Source organism: Zerene cesonia, chromosome Z (genome assembly GCF_012273895.1).
Source record: "Zerene cesonia ecotype Mississippi chromosome Z, Zerene_cesonia_1.1, whole genome shotgun sequence".
In the NCBI taxonomy this organism is placed as follows: Eukaryota; Metazoa; Arthropoda; class Insecta; order Lepidoptera; family Pieridae; genus Zerene; species Zerene cesonia.
In genome coordinates this window covers 4,991,232-5,014,649 of record NC_052122.1, presented here as the reverse complement: position 1 = coordinate 5,014,649, position 23,418 = coordinate 4,991,232, and the positions used below count along the sequence as shown (strand labels likewise).

Genomic DNA, 23,418 nt, shown 5'->3' with positions numbered 1-23,418 from the left:
CGGATGTGACTTTTTTTAATTCACATTGTGACTTATTAAAAGCAAATTAACCAATAAAAGTTGTTTTTCAATATGCATAAGAGTGAAGGGCTTCTATTACTGGTTTTGTTCCTTCTGCTAGCAATTACTCAAAACCGAATAAGTGAAATAAAATAATGAATATAAACAGACAATAGTTAAACTATTCTATCCCTCCCTTTATTTGCATCGATAACACACTTTAAAGATTATTTTCTTTATATAAATATAGTCCATAATTTGAATCTATTGTTGGTCTATTACCCTATAAAATTTTTTTATGTACAATAATAGTCTGGTTACTGTTTTATTATATGTATAGTATTTAAAATATAAACGTAATACTACTTATTTTGTTATATGTTATCTGTGTTCACAGTGCGAATATAAGTTATCTGTGCCACGTTGATTTAAAAAATGTCTTTAATCTGTAATCTGTGACTTTGCCTGACATCTTTCTTTGTGCAATTTCTTCGGGTCGCTCGTGTAAAATCCCGTTATTTCGCTTTCGTAATTCGTTTAACAAAGGCTGTAACAATTTGCGACAGTGGAGTGATTTGTGTTGAGCACGACACGGGACGCTGGCGACTGCGTGTGGTTCAGTAACACCGTGTTAAAATAAAATATTGTGATACTATTTTATCGATTCACCTTCTTCAACATATTGTTTTTATGCTGTTTATTTATTAGTGCTGCTCGGTGACCCGGGAGCCAGCAGCAGAATTTTTGTGTGGAAGTGCAACTCAAGGTACGTACGTCGAAAGGCTTGGTATAACATCTCTGTGACTCAATACATTGATAACTATTGAACTGAGTCTAAAAATATCTCGAAAGATTCTGTGGGCCATATAAGAATCGGAGGATTGCATCGCGGAGTAATGACAATATTTTATGATGATTTACTTTAGTGATTCACAGTTATTCACTTGAGCATGTCGCAGTCGAAATGGAGCTCCACGAGGCATGAAAGTGGCGATAGTATTTTATCATCGTCACGGCATCTAGCCCGCTAACCATCTAACGTTAAGCTAAATATTATATATGTCTATTCTTTCCATGAAAATCATCGTTCACTTCCTGGAACTCCATTACGTTGTTTCGAAACTGTGTACAAATGCATTCAAAATCAATAACAAGGAAGAATATTGTCAGCAATGACTTGGTGCAATTTATCAATTGAGAGACAAGGTACAGATCAGGTTGATTGGTCCAATTGTGTGACCCTGGACTCCAATAACTTTGTATGTGAACTCATACAACATAGACAATACACCTTTATATTCTTGCTCCAAGATTAATAATGTTTACTTGGGAATTTATGAATAATGGTTAAATTATATATCATATGCATAAAACTGAATAAGAAATGCATTACTGTTTAATAAATATTGTTATATACCGAACCATTATTTTTATTTGTCAACCTAAACTAAATTGGCTAAATGTCACAAAATCTAACATCCTTTTTACATTTATATACTTAAAATCATAATGAATTCTATATGATACAATCATTTCATGCCTTATTGTTTATTTTTATTTAAACATTTAAGTAGTTAAATATTATCATATAAGGTTTAATAAATTATCATGTTTATGCATAAGTATTAAATAATAAAATGAGTCTTAATTGTATTGTTATTGTAATGTTACTAGTTTAACGAGATTTAACTAATAATCCATTAATGGCGGTATTGAAATTAATAGTTGTACATTGCAGCGTAAATTATAATCTCCTTTGTATGTTAAGTTAAAATGCAATATTTCAATCACAAGCATACAGAAGACGGCTTAATGTATATCAAATTTTCTAGAATAACCTAAATATAAATCATATGTAAGTTTTAAAGGGAGTAATACTTATAAATCCGAGTATATTGTAACTATTTTAGAGACTAGAATTTTCCTCAATAATAATAAAAAAGGATCCAAATTTGACTGAAATCTATGTAACAGAAAGCTGTGTTAGTTACATCGCTCATAACCGAATAACAGCTGAATGGATTTTAATGATAATAGAATATATGCTGCATGTGAAAATGTGAAAAACGTCTCCCTGAGACTGGAAATAAAAAATGAATATTACCTAATTTAAATAAATGATGGTATATATTTTAGTGTTGACTAGATTCATTTGTGAAATATTTAAAGATAAATTTGTTAAAATCAATATCGCATAGATAAGAATATTGAAGTCAAAATATATTTGAAACTATGACAAATTATTGATACCAGTCTTGCAAACATTGCATTGCGAAAATTACTGCATATTGTGTACAGTATGTCAAAATATTCTTTTCATACAGAATGCATGATCACTGACAAAGTTTGTAATTGTTTTAATTTTTTGAAATCACTCTCAACTTGTTTTATTTAAAATAATTTTGTCTGATTTCCTGACATTGATCCAATTGTACCATGAATCAAGATATTTATTATAAACATCTATATATTTGTTATAAGTAATTCATAATTGAGACTAAGTTTGTGTCAGTTTAGTATTGGTGTTACCAGATATGAATAATAGCCTAATAGTATGTGGATATATGAGTGGAGATTGCTAAGAAATGGTATCAGGCAAGAGTTTACATTCATAAAAATACATTTCTAGAAGTTCACTTCCCCTGTGCCCGTAGTGCATATACTGCCTTCATATGCATATGCTGCAGCATTCAGGGATCACATTCTAATCTAATGGTGAAATGATTTTTTATATTTGTCCAGAAATTATGAGATTAGTGTGTTCAAACAAATAAATAAATATTTAATCATGAGGCTGCTTGAATACAAGTTATGTTATAGAGTTTTTTTTGTATTTTTTTGCAGATGACAGAAGAATTTAATTTCAAACTTAATCCTCAACAAAAATCAAACTACACTTTAATGTCAAAATCTATTTAAAGATTCAAGATTGTGTTATAAATATAGTAAATTGAATTTCATTTACTAAATTAAAAAAAAAAATTATGATCTCCTGCAACATATTTGTCACATGCCTAATAAAAAAACTGGACATTTCATACATTATTTTCATTGACATGAAGTGCATTAATATATGTAATTATTTAACATATTTAAAGGTTGGGTTTTGTTATCTATTATATCATGATACATGTTTCATACATATTGATTTCTCCTCATTTGTTTTATGATTAAATTTTTCTGTGTGATTTCGCAAGGTATAGATTATTCCTAGTTTTGTGACTACAAAGTAATGAACCTGTCCCTAATTATTATTTATTTTGTTGCCAGACTGAGCCGTGTCTTGGGGGAAAATAAACCCGGGCACTACGGTGGCCCCAGAAACACCCGCGCCAGCACCCCAACCGCCAGGTAATGTAACTTTTTGTGAACATCCTCATGAGATCAGATCAAATATTAACTGATGGATATGGTTTGATTAAATTATTAGCAAGTTCGAATATTAAGTTCCTAACAAGGCTCTACCTTCTAGGTTATTATAGGTATAACATGTATCTCAGAAGACAATGCTTTTCCTTCAAAATTCATACAGATATTAAGTTTCATACACACATTATAAACCCATGTGAGGATGTGTGTATTAACGGATGGATAGATATTGGTTTATAATATTTATATGAAATTCTCCACAAATACAGACTTGTGAATTTTATAGGAACAGAAGCGGCTGAAGTTGTGTAAAAAAGTTTAAATTGTATTGAGAAAAAATTAATTTGAAATTAAAAGTAATTAGATTGGAATAATTTTTAATGACTCTTTTATATTATTATTATTTACATTAGAGAATTTTCTTCAGCGTGTAGTATAACAACATTTGATATAATAATAAAATACAGAAACAATTTTGAAAATATTTCACTTGTTTGAATAATTTTAAATAAAATGAAAAAGGGGAACTAAATACTCTTGAATTTGTATTAAATACATTTGAATTGGTACAGGTAAATATAAAAAAAAATATAGAATACTGTCGATCTTAAATTTATATTCGCTTCCCATGACACAATTCAATTATCAAAATGGCAACAAGTCATTTAACGTAACCTAATTACACGTATCGAACGTTCCAAAAACCTGAGCAATGAGATCTCACACAGACATTACCGAGAATCTCTTAGATTTCGTAATCCGCACGTTATTGTTAAGCGCGTGTAATATCGTGAGATATGGATGTCGAGATGTTTGTTTAAGAGTGTTCGCTAAACAATAAACAAATAGACATACGTTAAAAACGAAGGCCGTGATGTCATTGTTTTTCGATAGCCTCGTTCCAAACTTGAGATAAAAATATCGTTATCGGACGAGTGCTTGATGTAGTCTTGCTGCCTGCAAAATATATATGGTTTAAATACTATCCATATAATTATACTTAAAAATGCCGCTAATAATATTTTTCTGTGATTATGGTAGACGACTAGGTGTATTCTTTGGAAAATGCGTCAAAAATAGATTTCATACTATATACATGTGCTATGATTCTATGCTGAGTAATTTACGGATGGTATTTATAAAAAGCCAAATATAAAATTTACTTTGTCTCGATAGTACTTATATGAAAAAGACTTGATGTTTGCGTGCACAACTTTAAAGAGAATCAGGATTTGATTGCGCGCATTCGCTACACTAAAATAACAACGATCAATAGAAAATTGAATTATATCGAGTGCACGGGACGATACTGGATTTCGCTCGGCAATTCCAGCTGATTGGGCATGTGAACGGTTCAATATAAGAAAATTCTATTCCGGTTTGGTTTTCTATTACGTTTCAGCGCCTTATGCTACGATTCATATTTTCCTTTGCCCAGTCTTCCGTAACAACTAAGGTTAAAGCTTGGTTAAAGAGAAAAATAGGACTGACGTTTTTCTCAATTGCGGAAGACGGCGACATATTTCCGCAATGATAAAATTCGTTTTGTATTTAGAAACGATTTTTCACTCTAGGTTCAGTAGTATTTAGAATATTACATTTTTCTTGACACTACATTAGACTTAATTAGAGTAATTCATACACACGTATGAAGAAGCGCTCGTTTGATAATTATCACACATACTTGCCAAATATCTTATCGAGGGTATTTAGCAGTGTAAATATTAATATACGCGAATAAAGCTTAGATGATATATAAATAATAATGCGAATTAAGGAATTTAAGGTCAGACCTAATTTTAACGTACATTTCTTATTTATTTTTTATACATCATTTACTACCGTAATATGTATCGGGTTAAAGCTAATTCATTTGTTTGAAATATTAACATATTTTTATGCAAATAAAATGGTTTTTGTAATAAATTATAATTTAATTACAACAATTATGCTGTTGCATTTTGTGTTTTTAAAACATAAATAATAATTAAGATTGACATCGCTCTTTTCTTACATGTTTTTACAATTTTAGTTTCAGATAATTTGTGTTGGAGTTAAAAGTAAAGAAGCTTCGAGAAGTAAAATAATACACGAAGGACGTAAAACGTCCGTTTAGTCAATCTAAGGGCTAAATCGTATTGTAAATTCAGTTAACATTTATTCGATTCCAGTTCTATGCAATTTGACTGTCGAGTAGTGTACAACAGTCCGCACGCGTGTCACAGTTCGACACAAAGTACCGTTTCGGTTGAATAATTCACACGTATTATCAGTCTTGATGTATTTTTTTTTAAGTAGGAGTATTGATTGAACACTAGTAGTGGGGTCGGGAGTCTAAGGGGTTTCGAACGATTATCTTCGTTCCGTATAATTACGGTTAGTTGTTTTACACTATTGATATGGGCTCGTGTATGCGTAGTGGCCGCTAGAATTATAGGGTTTTGTTTTTAATATGTCTAGGGTAATTGTTCGATTATAATATCATACATTGACTTTATACGAAATTTACCGTGTCATCTATATTTTGTTATTTATTTAGTTTACTATGCACTATTAATACATGCAGGTGTTAACAATCAGTGCATGATTATCTAAATTATTATTTATTTTTATTGAGAATAGTGTGCGCGGCGATGGTGCGATAAACAACCAGTCGTAACGCGGGTAGAACGAAATCTTTTGTTGTTCTATCTAAGATTCAACAATTTTTACGCCATTCGATTTTTATGTTCACTGCTCTCGCTTGTGTCTCCCTTGATGGTTACTTTTACGTCACACTCCTTGTGTTAAATATCAGTATGTATATTTAAATGTATTCTCCTATTGTGTTGTGGTGTGTAAGAAATAGTTAAAGAATGTGTTAGTGTTATTTCGTTTGTAAAAGCAGAGACCTCTAATTAAATACGAGACACGTAATAATCGTCTACGCTAAAATCGCACATACGGATTATTATATATTCATATATTTTTAATGCATCTCATCATGCACGACCTTGTTTATTTTTAAATTTCTCAAAACAATAAGTCGTTTGTTTTATATCGCTCATTGTTTATTTGTGCATTCTCGGGATTAGTGATTCACTAATACATTGTTGTAATCACATTCCCTGAAATTAATGGTAACTGACGTTCGAAGCGTTTGCTCCATGTTAAGGTACCTATGCCATACAAAAAATACGAGCATGTAACACAAAGAATTTAAGCATGTATTTTTATGTTACTTACCTATCAAACAAACTTTTTAAAAGTAAAATAAAATATCGAGTATGGCAACGGGCACAGCACTATTTCAGCCTTCATGAAAAAATGTATGCAATTTCTTCAAATATTCAACAGTCGATACTATAATTATGTTAATTGCTGTGAATTAGACTGCCACGCGAATGTATACGGTGACGTCAGAATATGATAACGTCATTAAATCGTTAAGATTGATGCAGCAAGCAGTCTTACACCGCCCGCACCAAAGCTCCCGCGTCTCCTTCGACCTCTCCTAATGTCCTTCTATAGATGTTGTAGTACCTGCCTCCCCCGACACTCATATGGGAGTGGTAATTTGTTTTATATTCATCCCACTTTTCCCACATAATGCAATGTCATATTGATTAACACACGGCACATATTTATGTCAAAAGCTTTTAGGCACTTACGCGAAGAACATTTCAATTATGTAACTAACAAGCGTATTTGTTAAAATCAGTCATTTTATTTAATATATTGAATGTTGAACGTTGAATATGGAATAGGTAGGTGTTTATAGCTTTCGTACATCGTTACATAATTTGTTTCGACTACCCTCATTAATAGGTGAAATCTAAATTGATTCATCTGTATTACTGCGCTAAATAGCGGCTTATTGTATGCTAAAATTATATATTGCAGTTGTATTGAATCTTAGCGCTAAATAATTTCAAAACTACCCTATTTTTTTTAAAACGCTAGCGTGTAAGCTATTGTGAATGAATTGTTGCAATGTGTTATATGATTGTTTTTATTTATTATAGATGCTGTTGCAGGGGTGCTGGAGATGACGGGCACGGATAATATCCGCTTTAGCGGTCACACTCTAGACAAGGCCACTAAGGCAAAAGTGACGCTAGAGAACTTCTATACGAATCTCATTTCACAGCACTATGAGAGAAAGCAAAGGTGGGTAGTTAAATAAACTAGTGGATTCAGAAGGTTTTATGGCCTTGCAGGTCTCATTTGAAAATATTATGAGGTTGTCTGGAAACCCTATAATGGGAAACTACCTGTAACCATGTGTCTGTACGGTTGTTTCAAGAGGATTTATTACATCTCCTTTCATAAAGAGTATTTTGATAGCAATTCAAACGCAATAAGTTAATTTTCTTGCGCGTTCTGGTGTTAGGAATACCTTACAGACTGTCTAAGGATTGCAAAATTGTTATTTTTTTATGTTAATGTGGGCAAATGAGCTGGTAGTTCACTTGACCAAAGTGGTACTTAACTAAGAAATCACCGCCGCCCACAAACATTTGCAGAGGTAGGGCTTCTGTAAATGCGTTACGCGCCTTTAAAGGGTAAGGGATTGGGAAAGGGTTGACGGAGGAAATTAGGGAAACGTGAAGAAAAGGAAATGGCCTCATAAATTATTTCAATAGAAAAAATTATATCACAAATTTAAAACGTTTTTCCTCAATATCACCTGAACGTATACACAATGTGAAATATATTATTTAATTACGTATCATTCTTGTCTAAGGCAATTTAAACAGAATGTAAACAAAGCAAATTATGAAATTAAACCACAATACGCAACTGTCGTTTCTCAAGGGATTAATCGGGTAGTGTTATTCTCGTTTTCTAATGTTCAATAAATTTTCACTACTTGGATTGCTCGATAACAGACCGTTTTTGTAATGTTTGCCATGGCGCATAATATCATTTTGGCACTCGCCCTGTTTGGATAAACGCCAATTTCAGCTTTTTCAAGACATAGACTTAAATGCGAGTTTTCGGGTTACATAATGTGGTGGTGTGAGAGGTTGAACGTGGAACAGCCTGTTACTCCGACCCGTTCGAGTTTCACAGCGGTGCTAAATATAATAAATGTGCTAGCCAATTAACCTATGAATGACGTCATTCAGCTGTAATTAATATTACTGTGGATCAATAGAGTCCAGCTATAATAACTCTATAGAGTTGTCTACCATACGATGCATTCGTTTTAATCATTTCTGGTATCAGTCGGTGGTGTTCCGGAGTTGTATGGAAACGAAAATGAGAATAATACACTAATAACGCAATATGAATGTGATGTTGTTATTCGCATGTACATTTCATATAAAAATATGCTGTACATGTACATTTGCATGTACATTTCATATAATGTAAAATGTTCGTTTATTATTATTGAATGTGTAACAACGAAACTACGAAGAGGTCGACTTAAAAGCATGGATGACATGCCGTCTCTTTTTCTTATGAGCACCATTATAAGAAACATTATTACAAGGACAGAACGCTTTGTCTTTGATTGTTTTAATTATTTAGATTTCCTTCTGTTAATGAGCTAATATGTATGTATATTGAGCCTTGCTTTAATAACATGCAAGCTGGGACTATTTTCTTATTTTTTGCTTTGACTCCAGACACCTTATCCTATTTATAGCGGTATTTACTTGTGTCAGTAATCAGCATATACATGTAAACTATAATATAGTTATTGATGAGTATTTTTTCGCGCAAAATGGATATTGCGAACAACAACAAGAGATTAACATCATATAATTGCATACAACGTTAATCTGCCATTGTTTTAAGTACATCCACTCATCGATCCAGCTTCTGGGCGGCTTTATATTTTCAGTTTCATGGTGAATTTACACATTCGTGCGAATGGTTAGGCGAATAACGAACATATATGTAAACAGAACATTCGCTATTTGAGATTCGCATATTCGTGTTAAGAGAGCAGTTTTTAGCGTGCAACCAAAGGGAAGAGAAGACAAGAGAACTTGTATGGTCGAGTAACGAGGCGAATAGCGAACACGAATTTGTAAATGCCCCATCTAAGTAATAACTTACCTGTGATATTCTACGAATACGTTATGGACAAGATAGAAAGCAACCAAATATAAATTATTTATAACCTCTCTAAATAATATCCGATAAACATAACTTCCATATTAGAACGATATCCTTATTAGTACTAGAGATTGGGAAAGCTTAATCCGATCCTGATATTTCCAGTGGATGCAAGTACTAACTACTAGTTTCGATACCATTTCACTAACATGTGTGAGATTGCGCGCGGGTGAACAACGGAAGTGTTAAATAGGAATTTCTAGCAATTCATACATGTAGGGCATATCATTTGCAAGTCTATGTATGCGTACCGTCAAAACTTTTTTGTTACAGTCCACGTTTCCTCAAATCTGTCTATTCCGTTACAGTTATATATGGAGAGCCGTTGAAGTTATATTTCATAAAATAAAAGAGATAAGGTTACGGACACATCGCATTGGACAACATAGTTGTGCAACAGACAAACATTTGAGCGAGTTGCGAAAGCCCTCTATGTTGTCATAATAAGTTTTACACCCTTTTAATTTCCATCGGATAACTTTTCCGCTCGGCTGTTCTCTTTGTACATTATGTACGAGTTCGTACGATGTTCTTTGTTTACGTTAAATGAACGTATAGAGTAACTTTAAACAGTTTGGAATAATAAAAAAAAATATATAACACGGATTTAAGTAATTACCAGTGATTATTATTTGAAATATAACCTTCGTGACGTATTCCCTTTATAGAACTTTTTTGAGGATTAATGTTTGAAAAAATTAGCCCACTGTTACTTTGAACTTAAGTTTTAGTTTTATATGCGTTTGAATGGATTATTATTTTATATTTTTATTCAATTAATCAGATAGCGTAGCGTATCTGCCAAACAGTGGAAAGATAAATTCAAATTCGATTATTTTCGTAGTTTACTGTTCTCTCTTGAAAACATAATGCTTTACGAATTATATGTTTATTTAAAAATAATAATCGGAATTCTTCCTACCTAAAACATATTTATGTAAGTAGAACTCAATTTCAGATAACTGCTTAATTCAGGCAACACAAAAAATTATTCATCGAAAGTAACATACAGAGCAATTCGAGCAATCTAACCTTTAAGTACCATACGTCCTCTAACTAACTCTGTAAACGATACCATTACAAACACACTGAAATCCATGCCGTCCTTCTTGCCATCACAATGCAGCAGTTGACATTAAAACCCATTACATGAGTGAATGCTAACATGCCTAGTGTGATTTCGTTCTAGACTGGAGAAGTTGGAAGAGTCTCTCAAGGATGACAGCCTCACGGAGAGTCAGAAACAGGAGAAGCGCCAGCAGCACGCGCAGAAGGAGACCGAGTTCCTCAGGCTCAAGCGTTCTAGACTTGGAGTCGAGGACTTTGAACCCTTAAAGGTAAAATATAAAAATCTCCAATACAGGTACCAAATAGCATGTAAAATTTTCATCTTATATGATTCCTAAACGTAATACGAGAAGAATTGTTTCATTGCTATTTGTGTTATTTTTAAACTATTATGTAAAATACGCTTAAGTAATAATGCTCTAATCACTAAGCCTAGTACCAACTATCTTGGTTCTAATAGACAATATTTTTAGGTGATAGGCAGAGGAGCGTTCGGCGAAGTTCGCCTAGTGCAGAAGAAAGATACGGGACACGTGTACGCTATGAAAATACTCAGGAAGGCGGATATGTTGGAGAAGGAACAAGTGAGTAAACATTGATGGAATAGTTTACATCAAAACTCTTTCTGACAAGCTTCATATGCGCATGCGCATACGCGGCACAAATCCGACTTATATTATAAATCTTGAAATTTTTAAGAATTAGTGTTTATTAGGTACTCTTTTACGTAAAAACAACATATCGTTTCTGCGTGAAATTTGGTATAGATTATAAGACTTTATTAACACAGACTACTTTATATCAATGTATAACTTGAATATTTAATACACAAACCTTATCACTAGACAAAAAAAAAAGATAATAAAATTATATGAATCACTTCACTGTAACACAGTCGGTGAACTAGTAAGGAGGGAATTCTTATCCTTTACATTTCTAATAATTGCGATGTATAATAAGACATTTTACGTGAAATGCATACAATTATAAATTATGATAAATAAAAAATCATTTACGTCTAAATGAAGCCGTATGCTCCAGCTACTTTGATGCTTAATAATTTATGGTCAAACTTGACTCGAATTGCATCACCTAATGCGACGTCGAATATAGGTATTGATGTTGTAAGTGGGTGTTGCGAGATTGACCAAATTTGCTGTATGATTGAAATTATGTGTGACTCAAATGGTCATGTTCTTCAATATATTACGGAACGATTTGATCATTGTTTTTTATATGAGTGCTGGATGAAAATATGGGTATAGCTTAATTTTCAAGTCTAGCAGGAATGTCAGAAGTGTATAAGAATTTAAAAATGTAATGTTTGGCGACACTCACTTAGTAAATAAATAGATACCTAATTTGATGAATGTTAATAAATGATTTTTAAAAACCAGAGACCTGTGTCTAATCTATCTAAGCGACCTACACGAATATAAAAGCTGTTAATAAAAGAAATGTAACTCACATGCCATCTCCAAGGGTTAAGGTAGATAGAGAAAAGACAGATGCTTAAAATTGTAAAATTTTCTCTCAGGTAGCACACGTCCGCGCGGAAAGAGACATCCTCGTGGAAGCGGATCACCAATGGGTGGTGAAGATGTACTACAGCTTCCAAGACCCAATGAATTTGTACCTCATCATGGAGTTTCTCCCCGGAGGCGATATGATGACGCTCCTGATGAAGAAGGACACCCTCAGTGAGGAGTGCGCGCAGTTCTATGTTGCTGAAACGGCGCTGGCTATCGATAGTATACATAAACTTGGATTTATTCATAGGTATATTATATATAAATATTATTCAAACGGAAGTTACTCTACTTTTCTATTTAACGCCTCAATGTCCTACTGATTTTTGAAATTTAGTCCAGAGTTGAAAGAAATTGCGAAAAAGACACAGTGATTTTTATAACAAAAACATTCTTGATTTACTTAGAAAATGGAAATATGAAGGGAGAAGGTCTGTAACGCGATAACGTGAAATACACGTAGCCGTGGACTTATTTATTAAGGTATAAATTAAAAGCAATATAAAACTAATACGAATTGAATCAGATGCGTAACTAGAAGTTACTGCATAAAATGCATAGTTGTCGAATCTCATTTCGCACGCGTTTTATTCTTAGACGTTTTAATAATAATAATAAAAATCTCTTGTGTACTTTAAGAGATCTAAGCATACATACATGCATAGGGACAGACGCGGGAAGGGACCTTGCTCTATACTAGGTAGTGTCGAAACTCTTTTACTTCTAGAAAAGTTTACGTAATAATTAAATTTTTAGTTTTGTATCATTGTAAAGCTTTATAAGTGAGAAATTTTGAAAAAATGGATAAAAATTTAACACGAGGCGGGATTCGAGCCCCGTTTTTTTGTATTTCTCATTATGTAATACTTGTATGAAGTGATAACACAAAGCATATTTTTCCAGGGATATAAAACCGGACAATCTCCTGTTGGATGCGCGCGGGCACATCAAGTTAAGCGATTTCGGTCTTTGCACGGGCCTCAAGAAAAGTCACCGTACTGATTTCTACAGAGATCTCTCTAGAGCAACACCATCGGATTTCAGTGAGTTCATTTCTGTCCATAATAAGTTTTTAAGCAGTACGTAACTTTTAACGTGGTATTATTATTATAGGTGAATAATTTGGTCAAAACAATAACTGAAAGTATATTTTAAAATAGAAAATTTGTCATCGTGTTCTTCTCGTTTTTGACGTGACAACGTATTATAATTCGATTGAGCCGGCTGCACGCACGAAAAAACGTGACTCATGCGGCGTTACCTCGCTCTGAGGCGTTCCATGTAAGGCTTGAAGTGCAAGCGAGAGCGCGGAACGTGCGACAAAGAGGCTCGATTGGTTGTCACGTTCAACTATCGTCAGAGAACCCACTTCACAGACAACCGATTTTTTTAACTAATCTATTTGGGAAGTTCTATAATATTTTACCTGATAGTTTGTCTTTTTTCTTCACAAAGCTTTTTAAAGCCGTTTAATATATTTCAGACAACATTCTACATACTAATATTATAAATGCGAAAGTTTGTAAGGATGTGTGTATTTTTGTTACTGATTCACGCAAAAACTACTGATTCGATTGCAATCAAATTTGGTACGTAGATAGCTGGACAACTGGAATAACACATAGGCAACTTTTATCTCGATATTCCTACGGGATACAGATTTACGCGGGTGAAACCACCGCGCGCAGCTAGTTTTACATAATGTCAAGTTGTAACTTATGGTCATTTACTATAAAACACTCATGTAAATAATACAATCGCCATACAACACTTAATGTTATTGCATTGGTCAGGTAGACCAATGCAATAACATATCATTAACTGTTCGTATATAAATAACTATTGGTTCGTCCCGGGTAGACCTAATCCAATCTGGCATCAATCCATCGAACCAACCTTTCGCGAGTTATAAGTGCTTTAATTCACATGACTTTGAAGTACTACAATATAGTAATTTCAACAGACATATTATCAAAAACAATGCATATTCCAAAGATGTCACTCTACATATCGAGTAGTCTATTTCCCAGTATCGACGTCCTCCTCGGCGATGGACTCGAAGCGGAGAGCCGAATCGTGGAAGAGGAACAGGCGCGCGCTCGCCTACTCCACGGTGGGCACGCCGGACTACATCGCGCCGGAAGTTTTCCTCCAGACCGGCTACGGGCCGCAGGCTGACTGGTGGAGCTTGGGCGTGATCATGTGAGTGTTCTGCGACCAATGCCGTGGTTTCCGGAAACTTTCGGACGGTCCTGGGGTGACCACTCTGTATGAAATGCGGGGATTTTTATTTGGGGATTGAACAAAAGTTTTTGATGATGATAAACTTTCGGGGGTGTGGCATTGTGTCTAATGAGATTAATTTCAGAACTTTTTGATTAGATAGAACTAGAAAATTTATATATGTATATATACTATGTATGAGTTACGTGCAGTTAGACACCCAGGAAATGCCTGAGAATTGTCGTGACATATTTCACCTATTTCATTTTGAACGCATTGCGACATTTTATATTGATTATCATGTATTCTTTCTATTTCTTGCTTGTGGTAATTTATGCATTTAGTTAAAGCATTTGCCTCTCATGCATAGCGAATTTCTCATATCATAACCAGCATTGCTATATTCAAACATCTACCAGTGTTGATTTTTATATCGGTAGCACTACAGCTAATTTTACCACGTAAATTTACAGGCTGTATGTCATAGTTTTCTCGGAAAACTATAAATGTTATTTGAGAACTTAAAGCAACTCTATTGTATTAGATCAAAGCAGGACAGAATTGAAGCCATATTAAGCGAACAAGAATTGGTGAACTATCGTTGCAATAGTCCCTGCCAACATTATAAATGCGTAATTCTGTCTGTCTATGTGTCTCTTCACGCTGCTGCAATGCAACGCAAGAACACCCACTGAACTGATTTGGATGAAATGTGGCACAGATATAGTTTAAGGTTCGATTATAATTCTTATATTTTGAGAATCCTCCGGGAATAGGATCTGGGAATAAAAGAAAAAAACACCGAGACTGCTTCTTTTCCTTTACTATGCGAGCGAAGCGGCGGGCACAAAGCTAGTTATTTATATTGGAGAATCGCTATGATAATATGCCCGTTAGTGTAATAATACGAAATCCTTTAAATCTATGTGATAAAGTTACAACTGTCCTAACCATATTGTGTTTCAAGACTTGCAATGTGAGGATGTGAAACTGCAAATCACTTATGTTTCTTGTGATTCACTTGCAAATGGAATTGAGGATATAAATTTTGCGTTTCGACATTATATGAATATGACTCATTATATACCAAAGTTCGCGCATTGCTATTGTTTATATCATTTGTTTTTTTATATTTTTTTTTGCGATGCATTGTTGATTTCTACAACAACTATTGTCATTGACTGTACAACGCTCTGGCGTGTTACCTAACAATAGTTAAAATAATGAAAAACAACTCTTTATTGACATGTAGATGTTACAGTTCTAACAAATCGTCACACGTCACACGTCACACGTTTAAGTTATTTTCAGAACTTTTAACTGCGCTACATGTTGCTTGAAATAAATGAATATATAATTAAAAAATAGACACCTAAAAGCTATTTAATTACATGCCAAAACGATTGCCACTAAGTATATAACACTAGCAAACCCGGCGAACTCCGTTTCGCCACCATATGGCTGTATATGAAAAATGACTTCCCCGCTTTTTCTGTTGAAATTTTTCTTGAATTTTCTTTGCTAAAAACCTCACGGAGCCCCAGACCTTACCAGCGGCTAAATTTAGCACCTATACATTTGTAGTGAGGCTTAAGTCCAAGATTGACGATTACGTCTCCATATAATTTAGACTGACAATAAGGCTTATGTTTTTAATAGGACTGTTTAGACTTATTACCTACTTTAACTAGACGGTTAAAGAAGGTAAGGCTTGGAAGAGAAAATAGAATAAATATACTTGGTTGGTACTAACTAACTAACTACAACTGCATTTAAGGTGGTTTCATAGACGTGCATTACCATTCACAAAAAATATAGGAAATCTTGGAGTATATAGAAATTCTAAATTATTTGATACAATAGTACCATATATTCAGAAGTTTCCAAAACACAATCTTGCAAGCGAATACACTAACCGCAAAACAGAGTTATTGCAAATTGTCTTGTATATTTTATATTAATAAGCGAATATAACCCAAAAAAAATGTTACCTACTCCCACATACTATAACGAACTTAGCTTATACCCTTAAAAACTTTTCTTTTTATTATCACAATACACCCTACTAAGCTATAAAACTGTACATATTCACACTGTACTAAGTGATATTTTCAACATTTCAGGTACGAAATGTTGATCGGCTACCCGCCGTTCTGCTCCGAGTCACCGCAGGAGACGTACAGGAAGGTGATGTCCTGGCGGGAGTCGCTCACCTTCCCGCCGGAGATACCGATCAGCGAAGAGGCTAGGGAGACGATACTTCGCTTCTGCTCTGAACCGGATCGAAGGTAGAATATCTATACTAATATTGTAAAACTGAGGAGTTTCTTTGTTTGAACGTACTGAACACAGGAACTACTGGTCCGATTTGAAAAATTTATATTAAATATAAGACTATAATGTTCTCTTCAACAATAAAGGTCACCGATGTTTCCGGGAGGGGGGGGGGGAACAACTGTAGATTCTAAAATGAATCTAAATGACTACGTTCACATATTAAATCCAAGGAAATTGAAAACCCAAGAAGTTATCGTGTAGCAAAATAATATCCTATTAATATTATAAATGCGAAAGTTTGTAAGTATGGATGTATGGATGTTTGTTACTCTTTCACGTAAAAACTACTGAACCAATTGCAATGAAATTTGGTACGTAGACAGCTGGATAACTGGAATAACATATAGGCAACTTTTTATTCCGATATTCCTACGGGATACGGACTTACGCGGGTGAAACCGCGGGGTACAGCTAGTATAATATAATCGAATTAATAATCTCCTTCGTTTTTGGGAATGTTGGTTAAAAATAGAATAATCAGTACGGTTAAGTCACAAGGTCGAGTTTAAGGCATAAAAGTTATGTTTATGATAAAATATGTTGTATTAAATATTGATAAAAAAAAGCGTTGATACAAAAGTTTGTTGGAATTGTTTTCGTACCTTAATTTATGTGCTAAATCAGAAATGTGGCTCATATGACGTTAAATTGTTGCGGATGTACTATTAACTTTGTTGTTTGTACAGTTATACATGTATAATATATAAAAAAAATCGTTTAAACAATTCGCTGGTGGTTCCTTTGATGGAAGCGATATAGAGGTAGGGGCTTTGTAAATGCATTACTCGTTTTCGGGGTTAGAGTCAAAATGGAATGCAATGCACTGCTGCAATCTCTTCCTAATCGACAGTATAATATTATAAAGGGGAATCTTTTATATTTGCATTTTTGTAAGGTTTTCACGCAAAAACCACGAGACCGATTGCTAAACTTCTTTTACAATTAAAAAGTTGCAACTTCACCAAGTGTCATAGACTATGTGAATGGCTAGTACAATTTAACAAACGCATACAAAACGCAGGCTCGGCTCGCAGCGCGGCATAGAGGACGTGAAATCCGTGTCGTTCTTCCGCGGCGTGGACTGGAACCACGTGCGCGAGCGGCCCGCCGCCATCTCGGTGGACGTGCGCTCCATAGACGACACGTCCAACTTCGACGAGTTCCCGGACGTCAAGCTCGAGATACGTGAGTGGCGAGCTTTATTCTCATACATATATATATCATAAGAATCATATTATAAGAACTCTAAGTTCTTTGACAGTTGCAAAGAGATTGGTCCGTTTTACATTGTGCGCTAGTTTTACAAGCAAATATGAGCTGTTCTATGGCAAGATATATTTGAATTACTTGTCGTGTATATTGTTTCGTTGTCGCTGTATCTTTTTAAATACAAAAATTCTCACAAGAACAACTTCAACATGGTTGTTTGAATATCCATACATAATAGTACATAGTATCCACACATTCAACCCACTACCTTTGAATTCCAGCGTCAGCGCCCATCACGCAAGACGGCGAGGTCGCGTACAAGGACTGGGTCTTCATCAACTACACGTTCAAGAGGTTCGAGGGGCTCACCCAGCGAGGCACGCCCACCAAGAAGTGAACACCCCACACACACCCCCTGAGCTTATTCCGATGGACCTTTCCAGAAAAATATATGTCCCAAAACTTCTCAAAGTTTTGCCACTAACGTGCACACGAACGTACATACTCATAGTTGTTCCTTAAGCAATTTCACTAGGAAACTTCTAGACGTAAAGCTACATATAAGTAACGTGTTTGTGTATTGGATAATGAAACGCTTAGTATAGGATATCTCTCACGGACCGCCTCCGAGTTCGTTAACAGAAATTATATTTTTCTGGTCAGGCAGACAGTTTGTAACACTCTGTACGTGTATGTTGTGTTCGGTTTTGTTGGATGGAGTTTTGAACAATTCTATAGTACATTGATTTAATTGATATTCTCATGCGTTTATTACCATTAGTATGTTGCGTCGTTGCGTTCGTTTTATTGCAGTGTGTTGTCGGTTCTAGGATTTCAATCTTGATATAGCGAACAACATATATACATTTATGCTCATTCGTATGCTTGTACACAGACAGACACATCACATTATATATTATACATAAATATACATAACGAAAGAAAGAAGGTAGGTTTTTAATTCGCGGATTGTAATTGTAAAACTCAGGTGATAATTTATGAAAAAAATAAAAGAATTAAAAAAAAAAAACATGTTAAAACATAATTTTACTACAGCTGTTTTATATTCTGTCATGTTCAGATAACAGTCGTGCAAATTTATCATTTAACTAGGAATGATAACGATGGAGCTACAATAAAAAAGAAATAATAATAATCATGAAATTTAATATATGCAAAACATTTTTTCTATTAATTAATTTTTTCCAATGTATTTTTTTTTTGACTTGATCTTGTTGGAACAAAAAGAAATTAGAGAATAAATACCGTGAAATTTAAATGATGACTTGTGAAGAATGATTTCCCATAACTTTTTTTGGTTTATACGAAATATGAAATATGTCGGGTCTATATTTTTTGCTAAACCAGGATATCTAAAATAAACTCTATTATCTTAATTTACAATACATTTTTCATAGTTTCAAAAAATGTACAGTGACATATTCATGATTATCATATTATAAACGCACCGTATTAAAAATTAACACTCATTATACGAATAATTGGAAAAATTAACGTTTCAATACCAATTATTCGCTTATTTTAATAACGGTCTATGGTAAAATTAATATAGCGAAAGATACATCACTTCCTTAATTTCACAACTGAATATATACTATACATACACGTTCATACTAACAGAGCGAAAGAGACAAACCGATCTGTATCGACAGTAGCGCGAGAGAGACGAGCGCATCCATTGTCATGGTTCATTGTACATTCAAATAGCATTCGTATTGATAATATTTATAGGTTCAAATTCAAAAAGAAATATTTATAATGTTAGGATACGATCTTTTGGAATGTAGCGACAATATGACGTCGGCAAATAGTAATAGATAATAACGCTTTTGTCGCGTATCGTAACTCCAAAAAGTCATATCTTAACAGCTCTTTGTTCGTTGCGGAATGCATGTGATTGCTATTGTGTTTCGTACTTTTTCTTACCCTTCCCAAACCTGTCGGTTAGTCCCGTCTTCTATCCTTTCTTCATCCCATAGCCTCTAAAATCGGCGATCCATTTGTGCGATGTAAGGTCTTCCCAAATATTCAGGGGTGATGGTTACGCTTAACATCAAGGGACCAACCAGCTCCATTATTAATATAATCCGTAAAATAATATTTACATCGGTAATATAATATTTACATTAACAGCATTTAGACCGGATAATTCTGGACTTCGTACATTTAAAAATAACACACATCAATGTATCGGATGTTTCTCTATCGCTCTGCAAAATGTCGCTTGTAATAAGTCGGTTTTCTTACATAATTTTCGCTCTTTCGATTTTACATAAGTTTTTGTGCTACAGTTGGACGGCACTGTAATCTGGACCAATTTTTATCGGCACCAGTGCCCTCATAATCGAAGTATACCTCGACTTTTCATGTATTTTTTTTTATAATTAGCTCATAGCGGGATTCAATTTCAAATTTTCGTGTTCCATTCATTTATTTCCAATGAACAGATCGTTTAACTAAGAAGTTTTTCGTTTAAACTAACCATGTAATTGAAATTAGCTTCTCAAGTAACATATTTAAATATAATCGATGCTACGATGAACAAATCCAAAAAAAATAACGACGTATATCTCAGAAGTATTTTGGTAAATTCATTCAAATAAATTACAAATCTATTCTCAGAAATGTTCCGATCACTATATACATTATATTTCTTAGAATATTTTTATATTTATGTAAATATCTATTCGATGTTCAGAGTTCAATTCATTGCAATAGCATTCCGTCCAAAATTTAGTTACTATTAAATACTTTATTCTAAAAATTAATATATTATTGATTGACATATTAAACGTATATTATGATGAGAGGTTGGAGGAACATTTCTGATAATAGAACTATACAAAGAAAAAACGAAAAATGAGTAATGAAATAAATATATTTTCCAAACTACGAATCTAAATTATTAACTATATGAATGTCAGTATTTTTCAAAATGAAATCATTACCAACATATAGAAAAGCTGTTCAATGTGGCATTCAAATGAAATTTTTATATTGGTATTACGTCGTTAAATGAATTATAAAATTTGATCCCCATTCATACCAACGTGTACTTACGTACCAATATAAATAATAACGAATAAACAGTTTGCAATCGATAACTATGAGTGCGGAAAAAGTATTTGTTTAATGTATGGAAATTAATGTGAAAATTATGAACGAATTAAGTTTTGCTCACTCGAGATATAAAAATGATTAAAAAGTCGTGTGTCTTGCCGATAGTTTTAGTACAAAATTAACATAGAATCTGGGTACATTTCGAAAGATATAAGTGATGTTTGAACAGAAAGCCTGGTGAGGGCGTTAGTAATAACATAACTCAGTACATGATGCGAGTTATATATAAATACGTGTACATTGTTTGTCATTCCTGCATTCCTCGGTCTCAATAACGTTTCCTATGCGATCTCACAAGCAAACAATTATCGGAAATATCTAAGTAGTATGTATGTAGATATTTTTATTAAGTCACTGCACTCGATTTGTACAAACTATACAACAATACATCACCTGTGAAACGATGCTGATACACGATCCACTCGGCTTGAACTGCGTTCATGCTGCATGACGTGCGTAAATAGATCGTATGCCGTTTAAAGCAAATAATGTTATGATAATATTGATCACACTATAGGAGAGTATAAGTACGGAGATGAAATGTCACACATAGGTTTTGCCTAAACGCATTTGTATGAAACTATCAAAGATTATATAATGACGTCTATCACAATTTTTCTCATATAATTTTATCCAATATTAACCCTTTACCTAACATCACTGTGTTGCACATTTAGGTTAACCATAGAATAATTTTTCTAATGTTCATTAGGTTATATTGTAAAATTATTAAATCTTTTAGTTGTATTATTTTAATACAATATGTTGAGAACTAATCTAGTTTAATTAAATTATTTAATTACCTGTAAGTATACCGCTTCGCATCATTGTCAGATATTTGTTTAACGTAATGCGTAATGAATGTTCCACTGTAGCTCTCTTTCCAAACACACCGAGTTAGTTCTAAAATACATTTATTTTATTATTAATATAAAGTTAACAATGATTCTGAGATCTTTTATGGCCCTATTGTAGTAAGCTTCACATAAGCTTCGCCAATGAAACCTTATAGTATTTTACATACAGCTCGGATGAATATTGTTATATACAAAACAGACAATTATATATTTCTTAATGTACATTTATCAGTCCACATCCTTCTGTACTATTACAATTATGGAATATTTATAATAACTTTGATTATTAAATAATGTATTTTCCAGAAATATAACTCAATTACATACAAGGTTATGATGTACATTGATGATAAACGAAGTAAAATATGCATTTGAAAACGTTAAAATTTGCCTGTATTCAAGGCGACTTTATTAACAGATTTTAGTGTAATTAAATTGTAATGTATGTGTTACATTGCGTGCGTCTAACGTAGAAGTATGGTTTATATTCTTTCTGCTTTATCTAAGCTGCGTAATGAACTGCCCACACTTTGTTATTATGTTGGTTCCATCGAAGTAATCATAAGCCGGTCTAATGCTCACTATTAAATAAATGTGTTTAAATATGCCTGCTGCCTTTTTGCTAGAACTTCAGAATATACATTTTTAAACGTTTTTTATTTTTATTAATCAATCACTTATAATTCTCGATATTCAGTCATTTCGTCAAACATCTATTATATATTTCGTCATTATATGTAATAAATAAGTGAGTAATAGGCCATGATATCAACTAGGCTTTCGTCACATTGACTCTATTCAAGTTTATTCACCTACGCAGCCTCCCCCTCGTAGATAACAATTCAGAGACATCACCCGAAAAGAGATTTCCTATGTCTCTTATATTTTCATGAATGTGTTCAAACCTTGCTATCATATCTCAATCTAATAGACTTAAGAACATTATTACAACCAGTATAATTTAATTACATTGCTATTAGTGTCTGATCAGTATAGTTTTTGATAAGTACAGGCGAACAACTTTAAAATCAAGTAAACACTCGTTTACATTTATCTCGCTTTAATTTGCCGCCTTATATTGATTGCAAAAACTCTTTCTAAATATGAATGTCATTATAGTTTACAAGATATTCCGTCGCCAAACCGACTCCTTAATGCAACCCGTTAAAATAAGGTTCATGTAAATACATATAAAGAAAACTAAAATAGGACCTCATTATAATTCTATATTTGCTCACGGTTTTTGCCGCAAGATAGTGTGTGTTTATGTAACAGTGATTGTTTATGCCGTGTCCAAAAAATGTTTAATAATATAAGTTACATTACCGTGGCATGACGTAAGATGAGAATATTTTAAGATAATATAATACCATTGTTTGTAGTTACTGTTTTTGGATGTGTACGTGATTCGGCTATACGTAAACTACCTAACTTTTGGGAAAACGAGCGGGTTTCGGCGATTCTTCGACACGTCTTTGACATATCAAAATGGCCACAGATATTGTTTTAAGTAGATAACAAATTTATTCGGAATGTAACATTCTTGATAAAAATACAATCACAGGTTTGTATTT

General features: G+C 33.4%; 1 protein-coding gene across 2 annotated transcripts; it reads left to right on the top strand.

Annotated features, from left to right (window-relative positions):
• Positions 1-461: 461 nt before the first annotated feature.
• On the top strand, positions 462-21,679 carry LOC119835407 (serine/threonine-protein kinase tricornered). Of its 2 annotated transcripts, XM_038360174.1 has the most exons (12): positions 462-766; positions 3,271-3,351; positions 5,541-5,745; positions 7,386-7,518; positions 10,670-10,817; positions 11,022-11,132; positions 12,086-12,327; positions 12,981-13,120; positions 14,096-14,279; positions 16,424-16,588; positions 17,659-17,822; positions 18,128-21,679. In XM_038360174.1, exons 4-12 carry the CDS (start codon positions 7,397-7,399, stop codon positions 18,241-18,243), a joined length of 1,392 nt encoding a protein of 463 aa, XP_038216102.1. In that variant the 5' UTR covers positions 462-766; positions 3,271-3,351; positions 5,541-5,745; positions 7,386-7,396; the 3' UTR covers positions 18,244-21,679. The 2 variants fall into 2 exon arrangements, with proteins under 2 accessions (XP_038216102.1, XP_038216101.1); XM_038360173.1 differs by lacking the exon at positions 5,541-5,745 and having other exon boundaries at positions 7,374-7,518.
• Positions 21,680-23,418: the final 1,739 nt, after the last annotated feature.

Coding starts and splice junctions, on each gene's coding strand:
- LOC119835407 (XM_038360173.1), top strand. CDS start 7,397: ATGACGGGCACGGATAATATCCGCTTTAGCGGTCACACTCTAGACAAG. Junction 12,328..12,980: donor AAACTTGGATTTATTCATAG/GTATATTATATA, acceptor ATATTTTTCCAG/GGATATAAAACCGGACAATC. Junction 17,823..18,127: donor GGACGTCAAGCTCGAGATAC/GTGAGTGGCGAG, acceptor TTTGAATTCCAG/CGTCAGCGCCCATCACGCAA.